The following is a 21,033-nucleotide window of genomic DNA, read 5'->3' as shown; positions in this document are numbered from 1 at the left end:
TATCCCGGCCCCCACCTCTTCTCTGGCCATGATGGCCTAGAGAGATGCTCACCGGACGTTCTCGCGGGCCACTACTCTGGGGAGCCTCAACAGAGAAAGCTACTGTAGTCAGACACACGCATTCATGTTCCCCTTCCCTTGAGGCAGTCGTGACGAACCAGGCCGTCTGATCAGACTAACGCTTGGGAACTTCTTGGTTGTCACTCAAACTCTCGGTGCTCAAAATGCCATTTTATGCGAGAAAAGGCGTCACTAATTACTAGCTCACATAAAAACGCTAACTATTTTGTTCAGTGTTGACGTATGAACGATGCCTCAATGTAATCCTCCATTGTTCTTCCTTGGCTACTAAAGAATGGATTTTCTAAGTAATGAAAGACAAAAAAACTCGCTCTGATGCAGCAGCTAGAAGAGTGTTAGCAAACTAAAAGCAGTTGTCATGTGTCAGTGAACTGTGTAAAGAGTAAAACCTTAATTGAAGTTGGACAACAAGTCACGGTCTCTCGATTTCTTTCGTTTGGACCTTGTGCGCGAATTTTGATGCTGTTCCCGCCATTAGTTTCCAGTCTTCTTCTCTGCCTGCAACAAAACAAAATGGCGGGTGGCAAAACGAACAAAAATCCATGGGCGACCGCGAGCAGTAATGTTGTTGTGACTGATTTTTTCGTAAAATCAGAATAATAATTATCATTTTTAAGACACTCTCGATGAAGAAAACTCCCATGTCCAGTCGACCTTCATCATTTAGTTCAAGCTCTAGCCATGTAAACAAAACAAGAAATGTTACTGCCAGGGTGAGTGAACCAATGTGACTTATTTCCTTGATCTTGAGTTCTAAATCTTTGACGATCAACTTGCTTGTCTGGTATTAATAAGAAATGAGCTGCCTCGCCTTTCAGTTTCACCACACAATCGCTTTCCTTTGAAACATGCTAAAATAGAAATATGAGATTTTAGCTTGCAAGACATATCCTTTCATATGAAAGCAGAAAACCATATAAGCTTAACTTTCTTAGCTATATATAATTTCTTAAATAATTTCCCAGACAAGGGTTGCAGGATCCCCAAGTAGTAATGCATATACCACAGATTTCAAAGGGACGTCATCTAGAAATGCAAGTGCTATCAGGCTGTCAACTTTAGACACACAGACACCTACTGGAGTGAAAGACAGACTGTTACAAAAATGCCAACAAGAGTTGGAGGTATGGCTATCAAAAGATTTACACTCTGTCTACTGATGCTAGGCCATGCTATGTATACAGTGCAGTTATTGTGGATTTATTTTGATTTTGGACTGTAGTTTTGATAATGATGATGACAAAATCAAAACATTTTCAGAACTGTGTAATCAAAGAGCAAATTCATACCATAAGATGACAACAAACACTCATGACTGGTTGTGGAGATGTGATACCTAAGGGTTAAGCTGGGGCAGATACAGGATTACAGAGAAGGGGATTTGAGATAGGTACTGCTGAAGGCATTCCCTCGTGGGGGTGGGGGGACACCATCCCCTGGAAAAAATTTTTACTTTGAGGTCTTTGGAAATGTGATTTTTGGGATGCTAAGGTCATGTCAGCATGTTACATGTACGTCTCATTTTTTTTAATTTAGGGGGTTTGACCAACCTGCTCTGAATTCCTTATATCTGCCCCATTTAAGTAACCTGTGATCACTTGATCGCAAGGGATACGCGCTATAATTAATGGATCATTTAAAAGGTTAGTCTAAAGTAATTGACTACATATGACTATGTTTGTCTGGAGTGATGGGAATGAAACATAACTTCTATTTCATCTCTTTTAGACTCTGAAAAGAGAAAATAGTGAACTTAAAGCAGAGCTACTCTTCATTAGGTAAGCTGTTTCTAGGCAAAGATAAATATAAACAAGCTAGTCATAGTCTGTGGGAAATCTTTGCCTTTGTTTGTCTGAGCTATTGTGAGGGGAAGTTACTAAGTTTAACAAGCAAGCCACAAGCTTGATACTTGTAATGTGTAGTTGAATAGTTGGAAGGGTGCATGCAAGTTTACTACATATGGCTTGTAGAAAATAAGAGCAAGTAGACTGTGATAATCAAATTCAGGAGTTGAGTTGTATAATCATTGTTTAGGAAATAGAGAACATGTGCCTGTTTCTATTGAGTTAATTAGAAACATAAGTGAAAGTTTGGGAGAACCAGAAATGCTATGGGAACAAGAACCATTAGGTGAGTGTTTCCACAGTTTTTCGAGTTCTCCCAAATTTTCATGAGTGTTTCTATAACTTGACAGAAACACAGAGACCTTTTTTTCTATTTCTTTTAGAAAATACTGCAGTGAAAAAAAGAAAAATAACTTGTTTACTTTGATCATTAAAATGTAAATTCTCTTTGCTCGTGCCAGCATTACACCAAGTTATAGAAACATGATTTTAAACCAATCAGCGTGCATATTTTTTGGGGGCTATTTTCTAAACTGAATATATTGGACACTGCAGGTCTCTTTATAAACAGCTTGTGGAGGAGGTGCCAATGGAGAAATTTGATGAAAGAAGAGTGAACTTGCTGAAGTCACAAGTTATACAACTCGAGAGACAGGTAAGGGACTTCATTACTCTAAAATTTTTAAAAAGTTATATCAAGTATGGTGTCGTATTACCCTGTAATTTAGAATCATTTACTAGTTGAAATTTTATTTCAGGGGTGCCCTTCAAACTGTTTTGAACAAAGAAACTTTGTGACTGGTTGTGCAAATTTTTTATAAGCTAGTAGACTATACTAAGGTAAATTGGTTTCACACTGAAAATTAAAAACTGCTTCACCTTTGTAGAAAAATCAACTGTTATGTTTTAAAGAAAAGTGAAGGAGAAAAAATAGATGTGTTATATTAGTCTGGTTAATCGTGAAGTCAGACCAGGTATTCTTTTGCACACAACTGTACAATTTATAATGTTTCTTGACATTGATACTTGCTTGGAGCAATGTTTGAAAATTTATTAAATTCAGATTGCCTATAAGTACCAATATCATCTACCATTAGAAGTATTACAATACATGAATGGAAGTTAAAAGTATCGTATAGAATTTGTCATGTATAGTGTACAGTTAGCGTCCTGTGCCTCTTGACAGTGATTACAGTGTAAAAGGAAAGCAGATACCTCATTTCCAGACAATTTTAAGGTTTTGGTACTACATGGTACTTCTCCTTAGCGTTGATTAACTCTCCTCCCCTAAATGTTCTTTTTTATTTTTAAAATTTACATTTGTGTTTCCAGGTTCTTCTTCAATCCAGTGCATTACAAGCCAGAAGGAATGTTTTCCTGCAAGTTGAAAATAAACTTTTAAACCTAAAGGAGATCTTGAGGTACACACTATTGCATTTCATATGAAAATCAAAATTAATTTTAATTTATGAAATTAAATAATATGATGTATTTGTTGTAGATGTTATTTTTAGCAGTTACTGTGCTTGTCTTGTAATTTTTAAAACTGTTTTTTTATTAAGATCTTTTTCAACTGAATTTCAACTAAATTTGGATTAATTACATGGTATTTACATACATATGTTTATTAGTTGATGAAAATGTTGTGAAATGAGTTTCTCTTTGTTAAGTTTGTGCCAGATGTTGTAAATTATTTTTTTGTAAATGCTTCTTGCAGGAGTCTTCATTCATCAGACGATTCCTCAAATTACATAACAGTAGCACGTGAATATGTGCAGAATTTAGAATACAAAGTAGAAGGAGCAAGGCTTGATTTATATAAAAACAAAGAGGTATGTATGTAATTGGAAAATTACAATAATTATTACAATATTACAATAACTTACAATAATCTCTCTCTGATTCTTCCATTTTCTAAGATTGCAGAAACTGACGATCTTTCTCTGCCAGCTGTGTACATGAGTGATTTTCTGAAACAGTCCAAAAGTGGTGAAGATCAAGCCTTGACATTGTTGGACTGTTGTAGTGGCAAAGTGGACCATCTTAACTTGAAGCATGTGGTGAGGTATTAATCTAGAGAGTCAGTTAAACTCTAGAGAATTAGTTAGCCCTAGAAAGGGTTGCTTCAGTCTTTTAATATATCACAGTGGATGAAATTGAGTTCTTATTAGGTTATGGACAAATCACCAAATATTTACCTCAATGTAAAGTATGCGTCGGGCCAAGTGGTCCGTCTTGGGCTAGCTTATCGCAGTTTCTGTAGCATCAACCGACCAGCAGTATTTCTACTCCCCCCTGGATGGAATGATAGTCCATTGCAGGGTAACCCCCGGCATTTAATTTGCCAGTACCTATTTAAACACCTGGCTTAGATTGTGTGCTGGCCTGATAGGCTGCCAGGCAAGCTTGTACATGGACTGCAACCTAAGGGGTAGAAGTCCAAGTAAGGGTTAGAGTTGTCTGTCACCTGTTACCTGTTAGTAGCTGTGAAAGTACCTGCCCAAGAATGAAATATGATAATCCTCTCCAGTCTAGACTAGAATCCAAGCTCTGTAAGCTGTACAAGAACATGGTGTGTCTGAATGAAATGCTTCAACACCAACCTTCAGGGATCTTAACCAGTGAACACATATCACAGCCAATCAGAGACAGATTAGCAGGTCATATGACAACAGTGACTGACATGCTGAGAGACTGCAGTGAAGACCTGTTGTCTCTTTCTGTCCTCTACCCTGCTGCACCATGGGTAAGATTCAGTTGGAGTCATTACATTACTGCTAACATGACGTAACTGATGTATAGTTGATGGTCGACCTTGTCCCCAGAGTCTCACAACTACCTGCCCTTCTTCCCTTTGTCTCATTCTAGGGCGTAGGAAAAAAAGAGACCCTGGGGATGGGATGCATGATATTCACATCACCAGATATTTTATGAGGTCTCCTCACTAAGGCTCATGTTCTCCATGCTAAATTCTAGTTGCTGAACATGTTCCTAGAAGTTACTACCTAGGTGCAATGGCAAAATAGCCACTGTTTTTCTTTACCATGCTACTATGCATTTATCTGCAATATTTGGTATTTTAGTGTCTGTAACAGAATAATGCAGAGAAATGCAATTTAATGGAGTTAACAACATCAAGAAATTAGCCTGACCTTTGCATTCAGCTGCATTTAAATATTCACTTGCACCAGGGTTCCACGTATGTTGTTGTAGTTTGCGTTTAGTGAATGTTTTCTTGAACATGGGCTTCTTTCATAGGCTGTCTACCCCATCCCCCACTCTTTCTGCTGTTTTATCAAAAAGAATGTGACAGGTGCCATTTTTTCTTCTTCCGTGTGGGGGCTCTGGGCTGGGTTGCCAGGATTCTCCATTCATGAGAGCAGTCTCCAACTCGCGTTCCAATAGTGGAAAATGGCTCAGGCACTCAACCGCCATTTTCTGAGGCAGTGGTTAAATTTGAGACAAATTTACCTCTGCTGAAAACAAACATTGTGGATCATCAAACTCCCAAAGGGCAAGCCAAAAATTATATTTTTTTGCATTTTGTTGCAGCGATTGAAAAGCATTACTTGCCTGTGCGTGGTGCACGTAGCTATTGATCTGATTGATGTATCATTACATAAGTCAGAATATTTGTTGCACATTTTAGCCTCCCCTCAAGAAGATTATCCGAGAAGATTTAACAGAGGAGAATATTATGTCCCACATGCCAGACCTGAGCAGGAAAAAGCAACAAGAGGTACATCACAATCCTGGACCTGATGTTTCTATCAACAGTACTTATACTTATACACAAGTGGAAGTTTGGTATAACAAGAAATGCTGTGTGTGATTGTGCTCCTAAACTGAGTGTTTCAGTCTACAGCTTTACAGAAAAACAGGGAAAATGTTTTCCATGTCTTTTTTGACTTTTAGGTGAGATCAGTTGTGCAAGGGCTAATGAAATCTGTCAGCTACTTGAAGCATGTATTGTCTCTTGAGGTAAGTTGTGAACCCAAAGCATAGGAAAGTCATATGCCCTTTCTTGTTGACAAACAGGGTGCTTAGGGAACATTTGACAGTCACAAGCCTATTATGAATCTAACCTTGCCTAGTCCCTAGGTCTCTTTATGTGCAACCGTCAATATCCCTAGGTCTCTTTATGTGCGACCGTCAATATGGTCCGGATCGCATGACACAATGCATTCCTTCTATTGACATCACCAAAACGATTTTGTAGTTCAGGCCTTGGACAAAATCATATGTAGGAACCTGGGCAAGATTTAAAGGAGCTCAGTCTCATTATTTTGAGTTATTTTGGCCACACACAAAATTACCTTTAACTAGTAGGAAACCTTAAAATAACAGTTTAATAAGATAGAAAAACACCAGAGATAATGATAAACCATAAAGGAACAAGGATGGCTAAGGATGGAGAAGATTGACACAGATTACCAACGACGAATTTGAAAAATTGAGGCTAAACTTTTCAATATGCGCAAACCGTGACTGAGCTCCTTTAACATCTGATATACTAGGGCCTGGATGGGGTTCTGGAATCTCAGTTGTCAGTATTGGCAATTTCTAAGCTATCAGTATAGGTTTAAGCCAATTTCTCACCCATCAATAAACTAATACAGATCAGGTCCCAGTTGGGCAAAAGGTAGATAACCCTATCCACTGGATAGTGATTTACTCAATGGATAGCATTATCCACCTTTCAAACAACACTGGCCAGAGATCTCAACCATTGCCAGGTTAAAAAGGCGTCCTTTATTAGCTGACAGTTTGAGCAATTCTCAGCTATTTGTGAAACTCATCCTGATCCTCATATACCCAGTATGTCTTGTTACTTTTAACTTGACAACTTTTTTTTTCCATTTTTATTTTCATACAGATAAAAATTCTTAAGGAGGAGCTGTCATTTCATCAGAAAGTTTATGAATGTCAGGCTGAGTATGCAGAATCGCTGTTGTCTGCAGTGAGGTAATTCTTAAGAGGCAAGGTCTTCCCAAAGACTTGTGAGAAAAACTAATACCCCAATAGTTTATTTTAGTCAAAAAGACTTACAATAAGTGTACAGGAGTAAATTTATGGGGCAAGTTTTGGGCTATTTTGTTCAAGGATACACACACTTTGCACATGCTCCCTGCAACTTGTGCCTTATAGTTCTCTTAGGCTGGACTACTTGCTGTCGCCCCTTGGAGAAGGAGAGAGAGCATGGAAATTCCTTCATTCAGTGTGTCAGCTCTAGCAAGGGTGTTCTTAAAAGTTAGTTTTTTTATTTCCTCAGTTATAGGGACCTTGAGTAGTACACTAAGTACACTAAACAGAGTAATTTCATTGTGTTTTGTAGGCCGGTGTGTTTGTTGTAATGTGTACTGTGTTTTCTTGCCTCAACAGTGAAGCATACCAAACATTTAAAGGAAACTTGAAAGTACTGCTTTGTAAACCCTTGGAAGGTTTGTTTTCATGTTTGTAGAATTTAGAATTAAGGTGTGATTTGAGTTTGGGGGAAGATATTCTTACTTCTTGTTTTGACAGAAATTCTCAGTGCTTATGGAAAACTGAAGGACACAGCTTCTGAAAATGACTTGAGAAATTTTCTTTCATCGTTCAAGGATCATGCTCCTCAGGTAAAATTTAACCTGCATAGTGTAACTATTGTTCCATGACATAGGTCATCATGCAAGAGAAGTGTAGTGTGACAACCATCTGTCACATTGCATGACAACTCCAAATATGTCATATTTACTATGAATTGTTGCAATCCTTTGCTGACTGGCGTAGAGATGACTTCAAGTGGTGGGCAGCGATACCATCACTACAGATGTCCCTTCCCTTTTAAGTGTTTTTCTGCACATATTTTGATTTTAGTATTATGTACTTGTAACACTTGATTTGCACAACATTCAAACAGAACTGATATTTGAAATGCATTGTAGTTCGTGTCATTAAACTGACTCCTTGCTTTTTCTCCACTTCCTTCATTCAGTTATCAGATGCCTTGGAATTTCTTCAGTCCCATAATTATGAAGATGAACAAGGTAATACAACTGTTAAAAGAGGATAAGGTAACTTGAATTCTCACACAGAAAGGAGAATGACAATGATGAGAAGAAATGAGAGGACAAGATTAGGTTCAAAAACCAAGAGATAAAAATGTTCAGCAGAAGTACATCATTTTCCTCATTAGGGATTCTAATATATCAATATTATTATTATTACTTCACCTGGTAGCAGTATGGCAGAGTGGACTTGAAATCCGGAAGTCATTGGTTCAAGTACCATTCTGACCACTAGTTGGCATTGTAGTCCCGAGTTCAGTTTCTTGTCCGCATTTGTAAATACCCAACTGGTCTGTCTCTTGCCAGTGGGGATATTTTATGTTATATTCATTTAACCAGTACGTTACTACTTTTATCATTTGTTTTCACTGGCCCTGAAAAACCCCATTGGGGGAGTGGTCAATTAAGCTATATTTATTTACTTATTTTTTTGTCAGTGGCAATGCAAGTGATGATTTGCAGATGCTGCAGAAAATAGTCAAACCTCTCCTACAGACATCTCCATAACATGGACACCTCTATATCACAGACATTCAACCCCGGCCCTTTGGTGTAGTTTAACTGTATTATTTAGTCTGATCATGACACTGTCAACCAGATATAGAGATACCTTTGGCCCATGCAAAATGATCACGAGACATAAAGTTTTGATACTATACACATTTCTTTACTTTTTCATGGCATGGTTGCGGTTGAGGCCAGTAACATCTTCATGTTTTTCCCCTTTGTCGTTCTAACACATTTTCTTGGAATTTCTTTTTCAAGGAGTATCTGCCTTATCAGAGTTCCATACACACTTTATTGACTCACTGCACTCATTGACAAGGGAGTGTGTGGCCAAGCGAGACATGCTAATGAAACAGCTACTGGAAGCCAAGGATGGTGGACTAAGTGGTGATACCACGACAGCAGACAATGAAACACTGAACACTTCTGAATGTGGACAAGATCTTGACGTCCCACACCAAACAAGTACATGACACACACTTGCACAGGGACTAGATTGTCATCATTATCATCATCGTCGTCTTCGTCGTCGTCATCATCATCATCATTATTATTCACTGGCTAATGTGCTCACAGACAAAAGTCATTGACACTCTGCCTCATATTGTGGATCCTCTTCAGTTCCTCACTGTTAATCCATTGATTGTTCTAGATTTGTTTTGCTATCTGGCCTTCACAGTACAAGTTTCTAGCTAATAGGGTGTCTCGCAGAGCAGTTATCCACTGCAATGGTATCTTGATTCACTAGTTTGTCACACAGCACAAAATTTCAAAAGCTTAGCATGGTCAAATGATATCAATAGTAGCTTTTTTTCCAAGTCCTGTCAGATACAGGTTTCACACTAGAGTTACTACCTAAAATAGTCCACAATGTGTACTGGATAGATATTGCATGAGTGCATGATGTATTGCAAGACTACATGACTGTGTTGAGCAGGGCTAGAAGTCAATGAATAAAAGAAAAATGTTTTATTTAAAGCTGATGTTTTCCATTAAATGTGGTTTAAAAGTGTCATATATACTTAATTATTACATTCAAAACTATCCGTGATAAAATTTTAGTGGTAATAATGTTGATGAAAGTGCTAGATGAAAGTTTTTCATCTCCTAATAAAGCAAGACACAAAGGTGTTTATAAAAGAGATAAAAAGTACTTTGAGTACTTGGTACTTAGTGTCTTGTTATGTGACCTTGTAAAGTAATAATAAAGAAATTTAGAGTGTGCGATAACATCAATAGGTTCACCAGTAATACTATATTCAGACCACTGATGTTTCAGTGTAGCTTGCAAAGGTTGGAAAATTCAAAGGATGAAAAAACAATAAGGCAGCGCAACACTAAATAATTCTGTATCCACATTGCTTGAAAACTATGCCAACAAAATATTTAAATGATGTCCAACCTCAAAATGATTCAGCTAAAAATACAATACAATGTCTAAATTTATAATAAATTAAAAACAACTTGTTAAAAATGTACTGAGAAAGATCAGCATTAAGAGAATTTGACAACAGGCCTTGAAAAAACTGTTGTCCTGTTGTCCAGGACAAGTAGATTTTCCTTCTGGGCAAGTACCTTTTTATTCTCACTTGCCCAATGGGCAAGGATCAGGCAAGTCATCCGCCAACTAAATAACTAAAAGAGCAAACTAAGACTTGCCCAGGGCAAGCAAAATTTTAGACCTACTTGTCCTAAGGGCAAAATGGAATTCAAGTTTTTTTCAAGTCCTGGTCATGCTGCTTGCCTCCATAATCCCAGTGATTTTCAAAAATGCTACAAGTTACTCCACAAAGATGTACACTGTCACAAACAAATGTTCTCCTAGAATTGAACAGCATATTATCTAGACTTATGTATAAGGCTCCAGGATAGTTCAGTTTTGTGAGTTTTTTTATAATCCCGAGGAAAACAACATGATCTAACAATCATCACCAAAGAGCCAAAACTAAACAGAGGAATTGTAAAAATTCTGGTCTAATAGTATCTGATTGTGTAGTAACCCCTGGGTTATGTAAAATCACTTTGCTCCATGGTGAGATCACTAGTAAGTTCCCTCCCACAAAATGCTAGACTGCCTTACAAGAGAGGTGACCACTTAAGAGAAGTGACTTTGCTCTGTAGGAAATTACAAAAATGTATAGAATATGTCAGTTCCGTTGAATTACAGTTGTGTGTAATGGTCTTGCATATTCAGAATGTATAAGAACCAGAAATCGTGTGTTTGCTCTCTCGTGTCTAGAGTAAACAAAGTAAATAGTTTGGTTGAGCTTGCCATCTGCAGGAGAGTGACAGCCAAGATTCCACCCAAAAATTGCATACTAATGATGCAGTTTTAAAGGAATCCAGGAAATATCTTTGATTGGTTGTAGTGTGGTCATAAGATATCACATGTGAGTAGGAATCACTATTAACTAAGACAAAACACGGATCTGTACAGAGCTGTCATCAGTAAGGCACTATTTTTCAGCACACATCTCAGCTATCTCTATCATACCGTACATTTAGCGGAAGAATTAAGAATGGGAACAGAACCATCACTTTACTTAGACCAAGCTGGGCAGTTTTAAGTGCTTTGCTGTCTTTTTCAGACTGATTGCCCTTGGTTATGTCTTTGAGACCAGTTTGTCCACATGAGTGATAATCATGGCCTAGCCCCTTTACAATATCATTGCAGCCTGATGAGTTGAATCTCAAATTCTAAGGTACTGTTAGGTGGAATTGGCCCCATCTTCTTGTTCCCATACCTGCCAACAACAAAAATATTAGAGATATCATTACATGGCATACTGCCACATGTTCCAGTAACAGTGATATTATTAGTCCAAGAGTGATTAAGTATGAAAAATAAGGGAGAAATTCCAAGACAAAAATAATGGTTTGAGGAGCAATGATGAATGGTAACAATTTTTGAACCCAGAACTGATAATAAATACATGTATATTTTGGTGGCAATAAAAAAAAGCAAAAGCCATGCATTAAAAGGTTTTTCTCCAGTAGCTGGCGAGACAGTAGTATTCAATTAAATACAACTGAGTTGATGCCATAAGTTATTTATCAACTTGAAGCTGATGAACAAGGTAAATTAACTGAAAAAGTGAGTATGTGAAGCTGACTTTTCCAGCCTTAGCCTTGTATCAGAGCAAAGAGGCATTGTGAGAAGAAAGTGCCTCCTCACTCAAGAATGCAAAGCAATTGCCTGAACTGTTCAATCTTAAGTACAGGGTGCAGTTCTGTTGTTCAAAGAGTGGATAACACTCTTCACTGGATAAGTTGCTATACAGTGGATAAGTGTTAGTAAAACAAACTATGCTATCCACTGACCAGTGATTTATCCAGTGAATGGTATTATCCACTCTCTGAACAGCTAAACCCAGGGTGATAATCTTTGATCCACCATGCCTCACACCCACCCTCTAGGGGCAGAGGAAGGAGTAATGTTTACCAACACCCCACCCTTAGTGGGGTAACATTAGCCAAGAACTTACCCTTGTGAGGGAGGTACTGTTAGTTTTCTTTTGCCTCCTACTTGCATACCTGTATGACAAGAATGGTAATTTCTCACTACTAGTATTTCAAAAAACTTATGGAGCTCTGTAAGGAGAACTTGTACGTCGATATCAGGGTTTTAAGTACTTACCAGCTACACCCAGATCCCAGCCTCGTATCACCTCTCCTACACCCAGTCTGAATGAAAATGGAGGTCCATTTAGGCATGCATCAAACTGCTTCTTGGTCTTTGCTAAATGGCCTTTATAGTAAACATGAACCTGTTGCAGAAGAAGAAAATAAATAAAACTGCCAGAAAGCACTGATAAAATGTAATGAAGGTCATGATATTCCAAAATATGGATTTTAAAATCTGGATTTTTGCTGATTTATGTCTAAATAGTGAAGATCTGTGCCAGAAAAAACTGACTCAATATTCTGCTTCAAAAATAGTTCTACATGTACTGTAGGTAACTTTCATTAGTCCAGAGCAGTTTCAATTTTCTTAAAATTAAATTTCACATGTTTATCTTAGTAATGTAAATTATTCAGCCTAACTGGATCATTTTCTAGATCTACCTTTTGTCCTTTCTTGGCCACTGGTCCAGTTCCTTTTGTGATATCTTCTAATACTGTCCCTCCTGGTAGTTTCCTCTTCTTTGTCTGTACAATTCCAATATTGTTTTACAAAATTAAAGTGCTTCTTACTACTACTTCCTACTACTCCTCTGCTCAAGTGGAGAAAACATGGCTCCACAGTATTATTTCAGGACTCAAAAAACGAGAATCAACATTTTTGACCCAAATCCAAAAGCTTAATAAAGGGGACTCCAGAACATGAGCTTGAGTGTGTATCATTAAATAACTGGCATTGGAACTGATCAGGCACTGTGCCTTGACAAAAAACTAAACTAGCACTAGATAGATGCATTGATTCAATTGAGGCCTTGAGCTGCTGTATTTTAATTCCAAGCTTTCGCCGTTCTACCACATCATCAGGGAATGAAAGAAAATGTTCAATAGTGCATAATATAAATTAAAGTGAGGTAGATGACACAAATGATAAGAATATATTAAGGACAAAAAGTGTAAATATGGTGATGGAAATATACGCTAATATGGACAATCGCTAATTATTACAGAACTAAACTGGCACTGTTTAATGAAATTCACAATGTTTCCCCTTAAATGTTCTTCATGGATATCACAGTCTGTTGTTTTCCTCAGAAATACTACGCTTTAGGTACCCCAACAAAAAAAATAATATCTTTAAAATTAGCTTTGGAAAGCCCATATACTTACCTCATTGACCTGTGATTGATTGTTCCTTTTCTCAGGACTTGTTTCTTGTAAATCAACTTGATTTTGTGTTTTTCCTTCATTCTTCTTACTTGAGTAAGTCTTTACTGAGTTTAATGAGTTAACTGGAGTGGAATTAACTTTTTCACTCTCTTTGATATTTTGAAGTGAATTCGCACTTTCTGTGTTTACTACACCACTATCATTATCAGGTGATTTTAACTGAGTTCTTTTAGCTTTCTTCTTCAGGTTTTGTGGTTGTGTAAGTCCATTTTCAACAGTTGGTTGCTCCATTTCCAGCTTTTTCCTTTTCTTTTTGTTTCGTTTTGTTTCCTTTTTAGTGTCTGATTTAATTTGTTTCTCAGGATCATAGTCATCATCACCATCTTCATTTTGTGTAGTTCCTTCTGTTTGTTCGAAATCTTTACTAGTAATCACATCATTGTGTTCATCAGAATCCTCTGTCTTTGATTTTTTCTTTTTCTTCTTTTCTTTTTTGGTTTGTTTTCGTCTCTTGGGATTATCCTTTGACGGATCCCAATCATCATCACCACTCTCCTCATCTTCATTGTCTTCATCATCATTATCATCATTTGTAATGTCTCCACTTTGCAGTAAATCTCCAAGAGTAATTTCATCACTGGAAGATTCATCATCATCAGAATCAGAATTGCTAACTGACGCAGATTCAGATTCGTCAGTGTCAGCAGTCAGTTCATCTTCATCATTCTCAAATTCCAAAGTATTTGGTTCATCCATTAAATAACCTAACCAGAAAAATATAACAAGCTTATTACCTGAGTGGACAGACACAAAAGGAATACTCAGGAATCCTAGTGACAGAAAGGTGTGAAGACCTTTTTCGAGTTTGAAATCTGGGATTTGAGACTGCTCGGATTAGGAAGGTTGAAGTAACTCTTTAGGGTAATAATTTTGGTAAGGTCTTTTTGGGGGTTCTCTCATTTTGGTCACAAACAAGTGAATCAGTCCCTTTATTATTATCATTATTATTTTGGGAGGGAGTGGGGTTGGTAAGTTTCATGCTGCTGGACTCTTTTTGGGTTGCTTTTAGCCTGATAGGATCTTTTGGTGAGGAAACACCACACCAAAATATCAAGTTCTGAGTTACAACATTCTGACTAAGTACAGTCAAACCTGTGCAAAGTGACAAAAAGAAAAACAAAGATTCCTTCGTCTGTGCTTATCACTCTATGGATAAAAAAGATATATTATGTACTAAAAGTTAGCAACAAGTGCAAACCTGTCAAATGGACATCACCAGGTCCTTCTGTGAAAAAAGTTATTTCTTCTCCTTCAGTGAAGCAGTAGTCTAAAGGTTGCTGTGGAATTTTTCCTGGTTGCAGTGTGCAGAGTGCAAACTGTGCTTTATCTACTTCAACCATCACAGTTACTGGTGTTGATGAACAGTTCTGAAAACCCAGAGCTGCCATTGACAAGTGAAATGACTTCTCCACTGTCTGTGTATAACGCTTGCCAGAATCAAGAGTCACTCCTGCAAAATTATTATAATGAAAAATACATTTCTTAGTCTCTGAAAACAAGCTGTTCAACCTTGCAGACATGATGGAATTTTGTTGTGTAGAGCTGTGCTGTGTTTTGGTTGTTGTGAGTGTTTTGTTGTGCTTTGTTTTATTTTGTTGTTTTGGTTTGTTGTATGTTTTGTTGTGTTTAGTTGTGTTATATGTTACATTTTGTTGTGCTTTATTTTGTTGTTGTTTAGTTTTGTTGTGTCATGTCTTATTGGGTTTTGTTGTGTTATTATGTGTCGTTTTTTCATTAAGTTTTGTTGAGTTGTTGTGTTGTTTTGTTTTGTTGCAGTTGTGTTTTGTTTTGTTTCATAGTATGTTGTTGTGCTTTCTTGTCGTGCTTTGTTGTGTTGCGCTGTGTCATTGTATTTTGTTGTTGCATTTTCGTCTGTTGTGTGGTGTTGTGTGTTTTCACTCTTTTTAGTGTGCTCAGTTTCAGGTCAATGCATACATCAAGCTATGGATGTTGCTGGTGTTAAGAGAGCACCAGTGAATCTACAGTTACAATCATTTTGCCGTGAGTGACTCTTTTGCTTTCCAGTGCTCTCCAAAGCCAGGAAGGGGGGTACTCTCTTATATGGGCTATATAGGTAGGGTTTTCAGCTGCTTTGGTCATAAATAGGGTATCGATTTTGGCCATTTTGGTCATAAATAGGGTATGGTTTTGCACTCTAGTCTTGAACTAGGTATGTCTTTTAGAAGAAGCTCCCTTTTTAGGTCCTAAATAGGGTCGCACCAACCCCCTACCCGATCTCCAAACTTCCCACGTGTGTCCAGAAACCTATATACACTCTATATACGCTGTTACAACAGGCTTAAAGTACACACCATTTCTTAAAAACCAAAGGAAAAAAAGGGGTAGAATTGATCTGATTTCTTGAAATTCAAACATACCTCTTGCGCACGAAAACCCCTTATGATAATTAAATAACAAGCTTAAATAGATTAAACTTCGATTTCAAATAGATCTCAAATTTTTAACTGGTCAACTTTCAGCAACTCAGGCACGTCATTTTCGACCTCGATGCCGCACCAACAATAATAAGGGAAGGAATACAAAAAAGAACAGTACAATTACCCCAAAACATCCTGAACAAAATGAAACCGCCACGGAAAGCAGACAGAAATGTTACCAGTTGTTGGACGCAAACATATCAGATGGGCGCCATTTTGAATCACTGGGAGCGCTTGCGCAATGAAGTGCCCATAGCGAAAGGGCTTCTGGGTATATGTCCTCTTTCTGCCTTCCTCTACGAAGGTGAGACAGATCTCAATGTGTTCTCGATATCTCAAATTATCTCTCCAATCCTTCCTTATGATTTTCCCAAAATACATAACCTGTAGAGAATTATTATCGTTGCTTACTTTTAGTGTATTGGATCTCTGTAATTTGAATGGGCTTTATAAAAATTTGGATGATCACGATTCCGACCAGAGAAACTTGCAACTTGACGATAACTTTGTTATTTTTTAGTAGATCTTTCTCATTAAAGACTACCTTGAGAATTCCTAGTGTTTGAAAATGTTACGTTTATGACTGTGTAAAAATCATGCAGCAGTCAAAGTGTTTCTGTCCTTTCAGCCTTATTTTGCCTGTTATAGATAATTAGGAAAATTAATCTACTTAGGTAAAATAACACAAAGATGACTCGGTACGCAGCCGATCCAGAGAATCCTACAAAGTCTTGTAAAGCACGAGGCTCTAATCTTCGTGTGCACTTCAAGAACACTCACGAGACGGCTGTTGCCATTAAGGGTCTGCATGTACGCAAGGCCAACAGATATCTGAAGGATGTGATAGCTAAGAAGCAGATCATTCCATTCCGTAGATTCAATGGTGGCATTGGACGTAAAGCTCAGGTATGCATGATCTGTGGCTGTTGGAATTAAATGCTTTCTTTCTAGAATACCTTGCCACCTGAAATTCAGCTCTGTTAAGAGAGCAGCTGTTTAATTTATGCTTTCACATTTTATCCGTATTTTTTTGCATTTATTCAACAAATAGATTCTATGTTGCGATGTGTCTGTTCAGTAATAGATCACAGAAGATGCCAAATCTAAATATAAGAACAAAAAAGTGTCACACGAACAGTAAGGCAAGTTTGTCACTGATGTTTGTACCACATTTTGACGTCTTCTGTGATATATTATAGGAAAATTAATTACCTGTGAGGAAATTCCAGGTAAATTTCATGCAAAAAACCGTTATCGCTTAAATCACGAAGCAATGAGTGCGATATCGGTTTTTCAAGTGAAATTTAATGTAGAATTCATGAGTTTCCCTTGAATCGCATAGCCTTCCCCGTTTCATTTACATCTGTGTGAATGTTGCAATATTCAATGTGCTTCGCTTTCAAGAGTGGCAATTCCATGCTGAATACTTCACTTAGGTAACCAATCAGGGTGTGAGAATTCTCTGAGCTATGAGATTCTATTGAACAGATGAAAGGCAACATGGAATCTACTTTTTTATTGATTGATTGATTCAAGGGCACATTGTAAGCTATGTATGCTATTGAATCAGCAAATTGGCTCCTCGGTGTAGAAGGGAGTCAGAAGTTCTTGATAAATAGAAGAGAGATAAATTATAGTGCTGCATTTTAAAGATGGAACAGGGATGTACATTTTGAGTGGGCTGGCAGCATTCTCTGACAATCTGCCAAGAATGCCAACAGCATTCTCTGACAATCTGCCAAGCTGTCATCCCATAACAATTTTGGAGCGATGGCAAATTTGGAAAGTATACCCGAAAAAAAAGTGACCTTCTAAATCAAGCCTTCAACCTTTACTGTGACATCTGTGGTAGTGAAATAAATGTAAACTGTTATTTTTTTTTAGCTTTCCTTGAATTTAAGTTACTGTTCAAGTTGAAAAACCCTAAACACTTTGAATTGATTCTGACAAGTCACTTGTGTACTGACAAATCACAACAGAGTTCAGGACATGTGAGCAAACCTCAAAACCACAAACTAACTTTTCACCACAACTGCTACTAATCTGGCAACCTGATTGGCTAATTTGTTGTTGTCAATAAGAGTCCAGATAACACTGCTCATGTCAATGTGTCAGGCAATGCCTTTTTCAGCTTGCACTCTGAAAAAAAACATTTTCTTTGACTTTGATATTGTGGTAAAAAACAAATTGAAATGTGGGTTAGCATGGTCTGTACTCTATTGACAATGATATGCGTCATCACAGTGGTCAAAATTTGCACCTCGTGAGTCCACAACATTTTGACCACAGTGATGACACCTATCGTTGTTGATAAGAGTACAGACCATGCTAAACCACATTCGTTTTGTTAAACGGTTGCTGTTCGTGGTTTTGTTTTCTCGCGCCAAATTGGCTTTTTCCTTGCGACATAATAACATTCCAGAAATATTTCTGGTGTTCACAGTTTTCTGAGTTCCACGATAAGGCCACTTTGTAATAGTAATGGGGGAGTTGATCTAGTTGACTCTGTTGTCAAATATTTTTATGTTTGTAACAATGCTGATCAAATATTGTATCATTTTCTCACCAAAAATTAAGGCTTGAGTGGCTAATTCCTGAATAATCATGTTTTAGGCCAAGAACCACAATGCCCCTGGGTCCCAGGGCCGATGGCCAAAGAAGAGTGCTGAGATTCTTCTGCAGCTCCTCAAAAATGCAGAGAGCAATGCTGAGTTTAAGGTGGGTGGCATATTGTAAATACACTTAATGTCAGTTAGGGTTGTCAAAAGTAGCAGCTGCTGGCAAAAATCACTATCTCCTTTATGACCTCAGCCAGCTACTCTGCTGAGTTTTTCTTCCAATTCTTTAGAAAGAGTGCAAAATCAACTGCTTAACCCAACAGACCCAACAGATAAAGCAACCTACTTGAAAATTCTTTCTGTTATTTTTGTGGAGATAGGAATGCTAATTCAGTTTTCATTGTTATTGGGACTGTTTTATCTTGATATTTTCCTATCACATGTCGTTTTGTTTATTTAAGGGATTGGATGTCGACTCATTAGTGGTTGAGCACATACAAGTGAATGCTGCTCCCAAGATGAGGAGAAGAACCTACAGAGCTCACGGACGAATCAATCGTGAGTCAACGTTTCTTCTTTTTTTCATTTCTGTTAACAAGTATTTCATTGACTCTTTACTTTTCCTGGTCTGTAGCACTAGCTGTCTAAAAAAAAATTAAATCCAGTCCTTGATTGGGCGTATTTTTCCCAAACTGTTACCCAACTGTAAATCCGATGTAACACACCCATCCCCTCTACCTGAAACAATTAAAGTGCCATAAACTTCTGAAAGTAGTGACTTCCCAAAAGTAACATCAAAAAATTGTGGACGCTAATAAATCCCGGAAGTAGTGAGCTCTGCGAAAGTAACGAGCCCACTCAGCCCCCCGCCCTCTCCCACCAAGAGAAGGTATCGTTCATGCCACAAAGCGTTATGAAAAATCAATTCATGCTTTGTGAGTTCATGTTGCACTGTGTTAAAACTAAACCCATAGAATTTTAATTAAATAACAGGAATGTACTAACATGAACTTTTTTAAAAATTAAAATTGAAAACTCTATATCATTTTCAGCAGCAGCATTTTAAAAGGAACGTTTCTTCAAATTTAAATGGAAAACTCAGCCAACGTACTGAGATATTGTTTAAAGCAGAGTGGCATAGCAGTGTGTCATGAAGTAGAGACAGTTTACGGTACCTTACTAGCTCTCCTGCCGACCACTGAGAACACAGTCTAGGCGGGAAGAGCCAACCCATATGACAGCAACATAGATTTAAACTGGAACGAAGAATTTAATCTGATGTTTAATGAACTGTTTTTACGAATTTCCGTCTTTTATTTTGTCGAAAAATGCTCAGTCGTACCAACTTTATATAACGGTTTTTGCTCCCCGAAAGTAACGACCCCCCGATAGTAACGACTCCCCGATAGTAACGACTCCCCGATAGTAACGACTCCCCGATAGTAACGACCCCCCAAAAGTAACAAGCCCCAAAGGCTGCTAATTCCGAAAGTAACGAGGGTTGTCATTTTCGGAAGGTTTTGGCAGGTTTTTTTCCCTATGGTTTACTTAGGTTACCACTATACTCTCCATATTGACTTCAATCCTGTTTGTTTATTGCAGCTTACATGAGCTCTCCATGCCACATAGAGATGATCTTGGCTGAGCGCGAGCAAGTGGTTCCACGTGGAGAGGATGAGGTGGAAGTTAAGAAGGTTTCCAAGAAGAAGATGGCACGTGAAAAGATGAAATCCAGGGAATAAACCCTGCTTTCAGAGCTGTAAAATAAAATTTAGAAACTTGGAAAGAAAATGGTTTGTTGTGTTGTCTTTGTGGTCAGTCTCTGTCAGACACATTGGTAATCGGCTTTTATTTTGCAAAAGTGTGGAAGTATGTGCGACAGTGCCTAACGGAAACATTGATAGTGTTAGGTTACTAACAGTTGATCATGGATTAAAGTGTGTTAACCTGGTACAGTCAAGCCTCTATTAAGCGGTCATTTTTGGTATCGAGAAAAGCGACCAGCGTTCGGCTTTTGTGATCTCGCTAAATTTCTGTCAGATTCCCATGTTGTGTACATACCTTTTGCTAACCGAGTTCCAAGGCCGTACTGTAAGTTACGGACCGAGTTTTTCTCCCCGTCGATTTAAGGCCCGGGCGCGGGACATAAATCAAAGGGGAAAACGAGGATCCGTAACTTACAGTACGGACCGAGGAAACGAGGTTATTAGTAAGATGTTTATTATATCTCCACTACGTGTCTGACGTGTTCGGGAACAATTTCTAATCACGCGGAACGGCTTCAAATTTCTGACGCACCTCGAAAGCAAAACGAGTCAATTTGATACCATTGTTAAGTGACTCGTAAGTCGTTAGCAGGTTTTTACACGCAGTTTTAGAAGTAAAAGAAAGTTTTACACTTTTACCTGCCCGGTTATGTCTATTTTTATTTCTTTGAATACAAAAGAAAACGAATAACTCCGTGGTGCAAAACCCCCTTCTTTAGGTCATGCACCGAGCATCTCCTTTCACTAACAGGCTATTTTTCATTCAGCTGTCCATTGTTTCCTTTAGTTTATCCTCCTGTTTAAGCCCCTCCCCCCACTGACTCTCCCATTTTAAACTCATGACCCCCGTAAAACGTAACGGGTCGATAATGGAGACCTTTCTGACACTCAATGTAGGCCCCGTTCACACAGTGCCGGAGGAATTTGAAAACGCAGCTTTTTGT

At 37.9% G+C, this 21,033-nt stretch overlaps 3 protein-coding genes across 3 annotated transcripts; 2 read left to right on the top strand and 1 right to left on the bottom strand.

The window, feature by feature from the left end:
• Positions 1-458: 458 nt before the first annotated feature.
• On the top strand, positions 459-9,333 carry LOC145462894 (uncharacterized). The gene is made up of 15 exons (XM_081446547.1): positions 459-794; positions 1,047-1,205; positions 1,810-1,859; positions 2,481-2,580; positions 3,258-3,346; positions 3,643-3,757; positions 3,845-3,985; positions 4,456-4,671; positions 5,575-5,664; positions 5,841-5,906; positions 6,802-6,890; positions 7,308-7,366; positions 7,449-7,540; positions 7,900-7,951; positions 8,738-9,333. The coding sequence occupies exons 1-15, from the start codon at positions 708-710 to the stop codon at positions 8,950-8,952; spliced, it is 1,620 nt and encodes a 539-aa protein (XP_081302673.1). The 5' UTR covers positions 459-707; the 3' UTR covers positions 8,953-9,333.
• A 96-nt stretch (positions 9,334-9,429) lies between these two features.
• Positions 9,430-16,032, bottom strand: LOC145462899 (46 kDa FK506-binding nuclear protein-like). Its single transcript, XM_081446563.1, has 7 exons — positions 15,890-16,032; positions 14,526-14,777; positions 13,268-14,031; positions 12,545-12,628; positions 12,117-12,246; positions 11,965-12,013; positions 9,430-11,223 (listed from the first exon to the last, which is right to left on the bottom strand). The coding sequence occupies exons 1-7, from the start codon at positions 15,897-15,899 to the stop codon at positions 11,145-11,147; spliced, it is 1,368 nt and encodes a 455-aa protein (XP_081302689.1). The 5' UTR covers positions 15,900-16,032; the 3' UTR covers positions 9,430-11,144.
• A 384-nt stretch (positions 16,033-16,416) lies between these two features.
• On the top strand, positions 16,417-20,114 carry LOC145462921 (large ribosomal subunit protein uL22-like). Its single transcript, XM_081446595.1, has 4 exons — positions 16,417-16,671; positions 18,379-18,483; positions 18,785-18,881; positions 19,926-20,114. Exons 1-4 carry the CDS (start codon positions 16,456-16,458, stop codon positions 20,063-20,065), a joined length of 558 nt encoding a protein of 185 aa, XP_081302721.1. The 5' UTR covers positions 16,417-16,455; the 3' UTR covers positions 20,066-20,114.
• Positions 20,115-21,033: the final 919 nt, after the last annotated feature.

Source organism: Orbicella franksi, chromosome 1, assembly GCF_964199315.1.
Source record: "Orbicella franksi chromosome 1, jaOrbFran1.1, whole genome shotgun sequence".
Taxonomy (NCBI): domain Eukaryota; kingdom Metazoa; phylum Cnidaria; class Anthozoa; order Scleractinia; family Merulinidae; genus Orbicella; species Orbicella franksi.
This window is presented reverse-complemented; position numbering and strand designations above follow the sequence as displayed.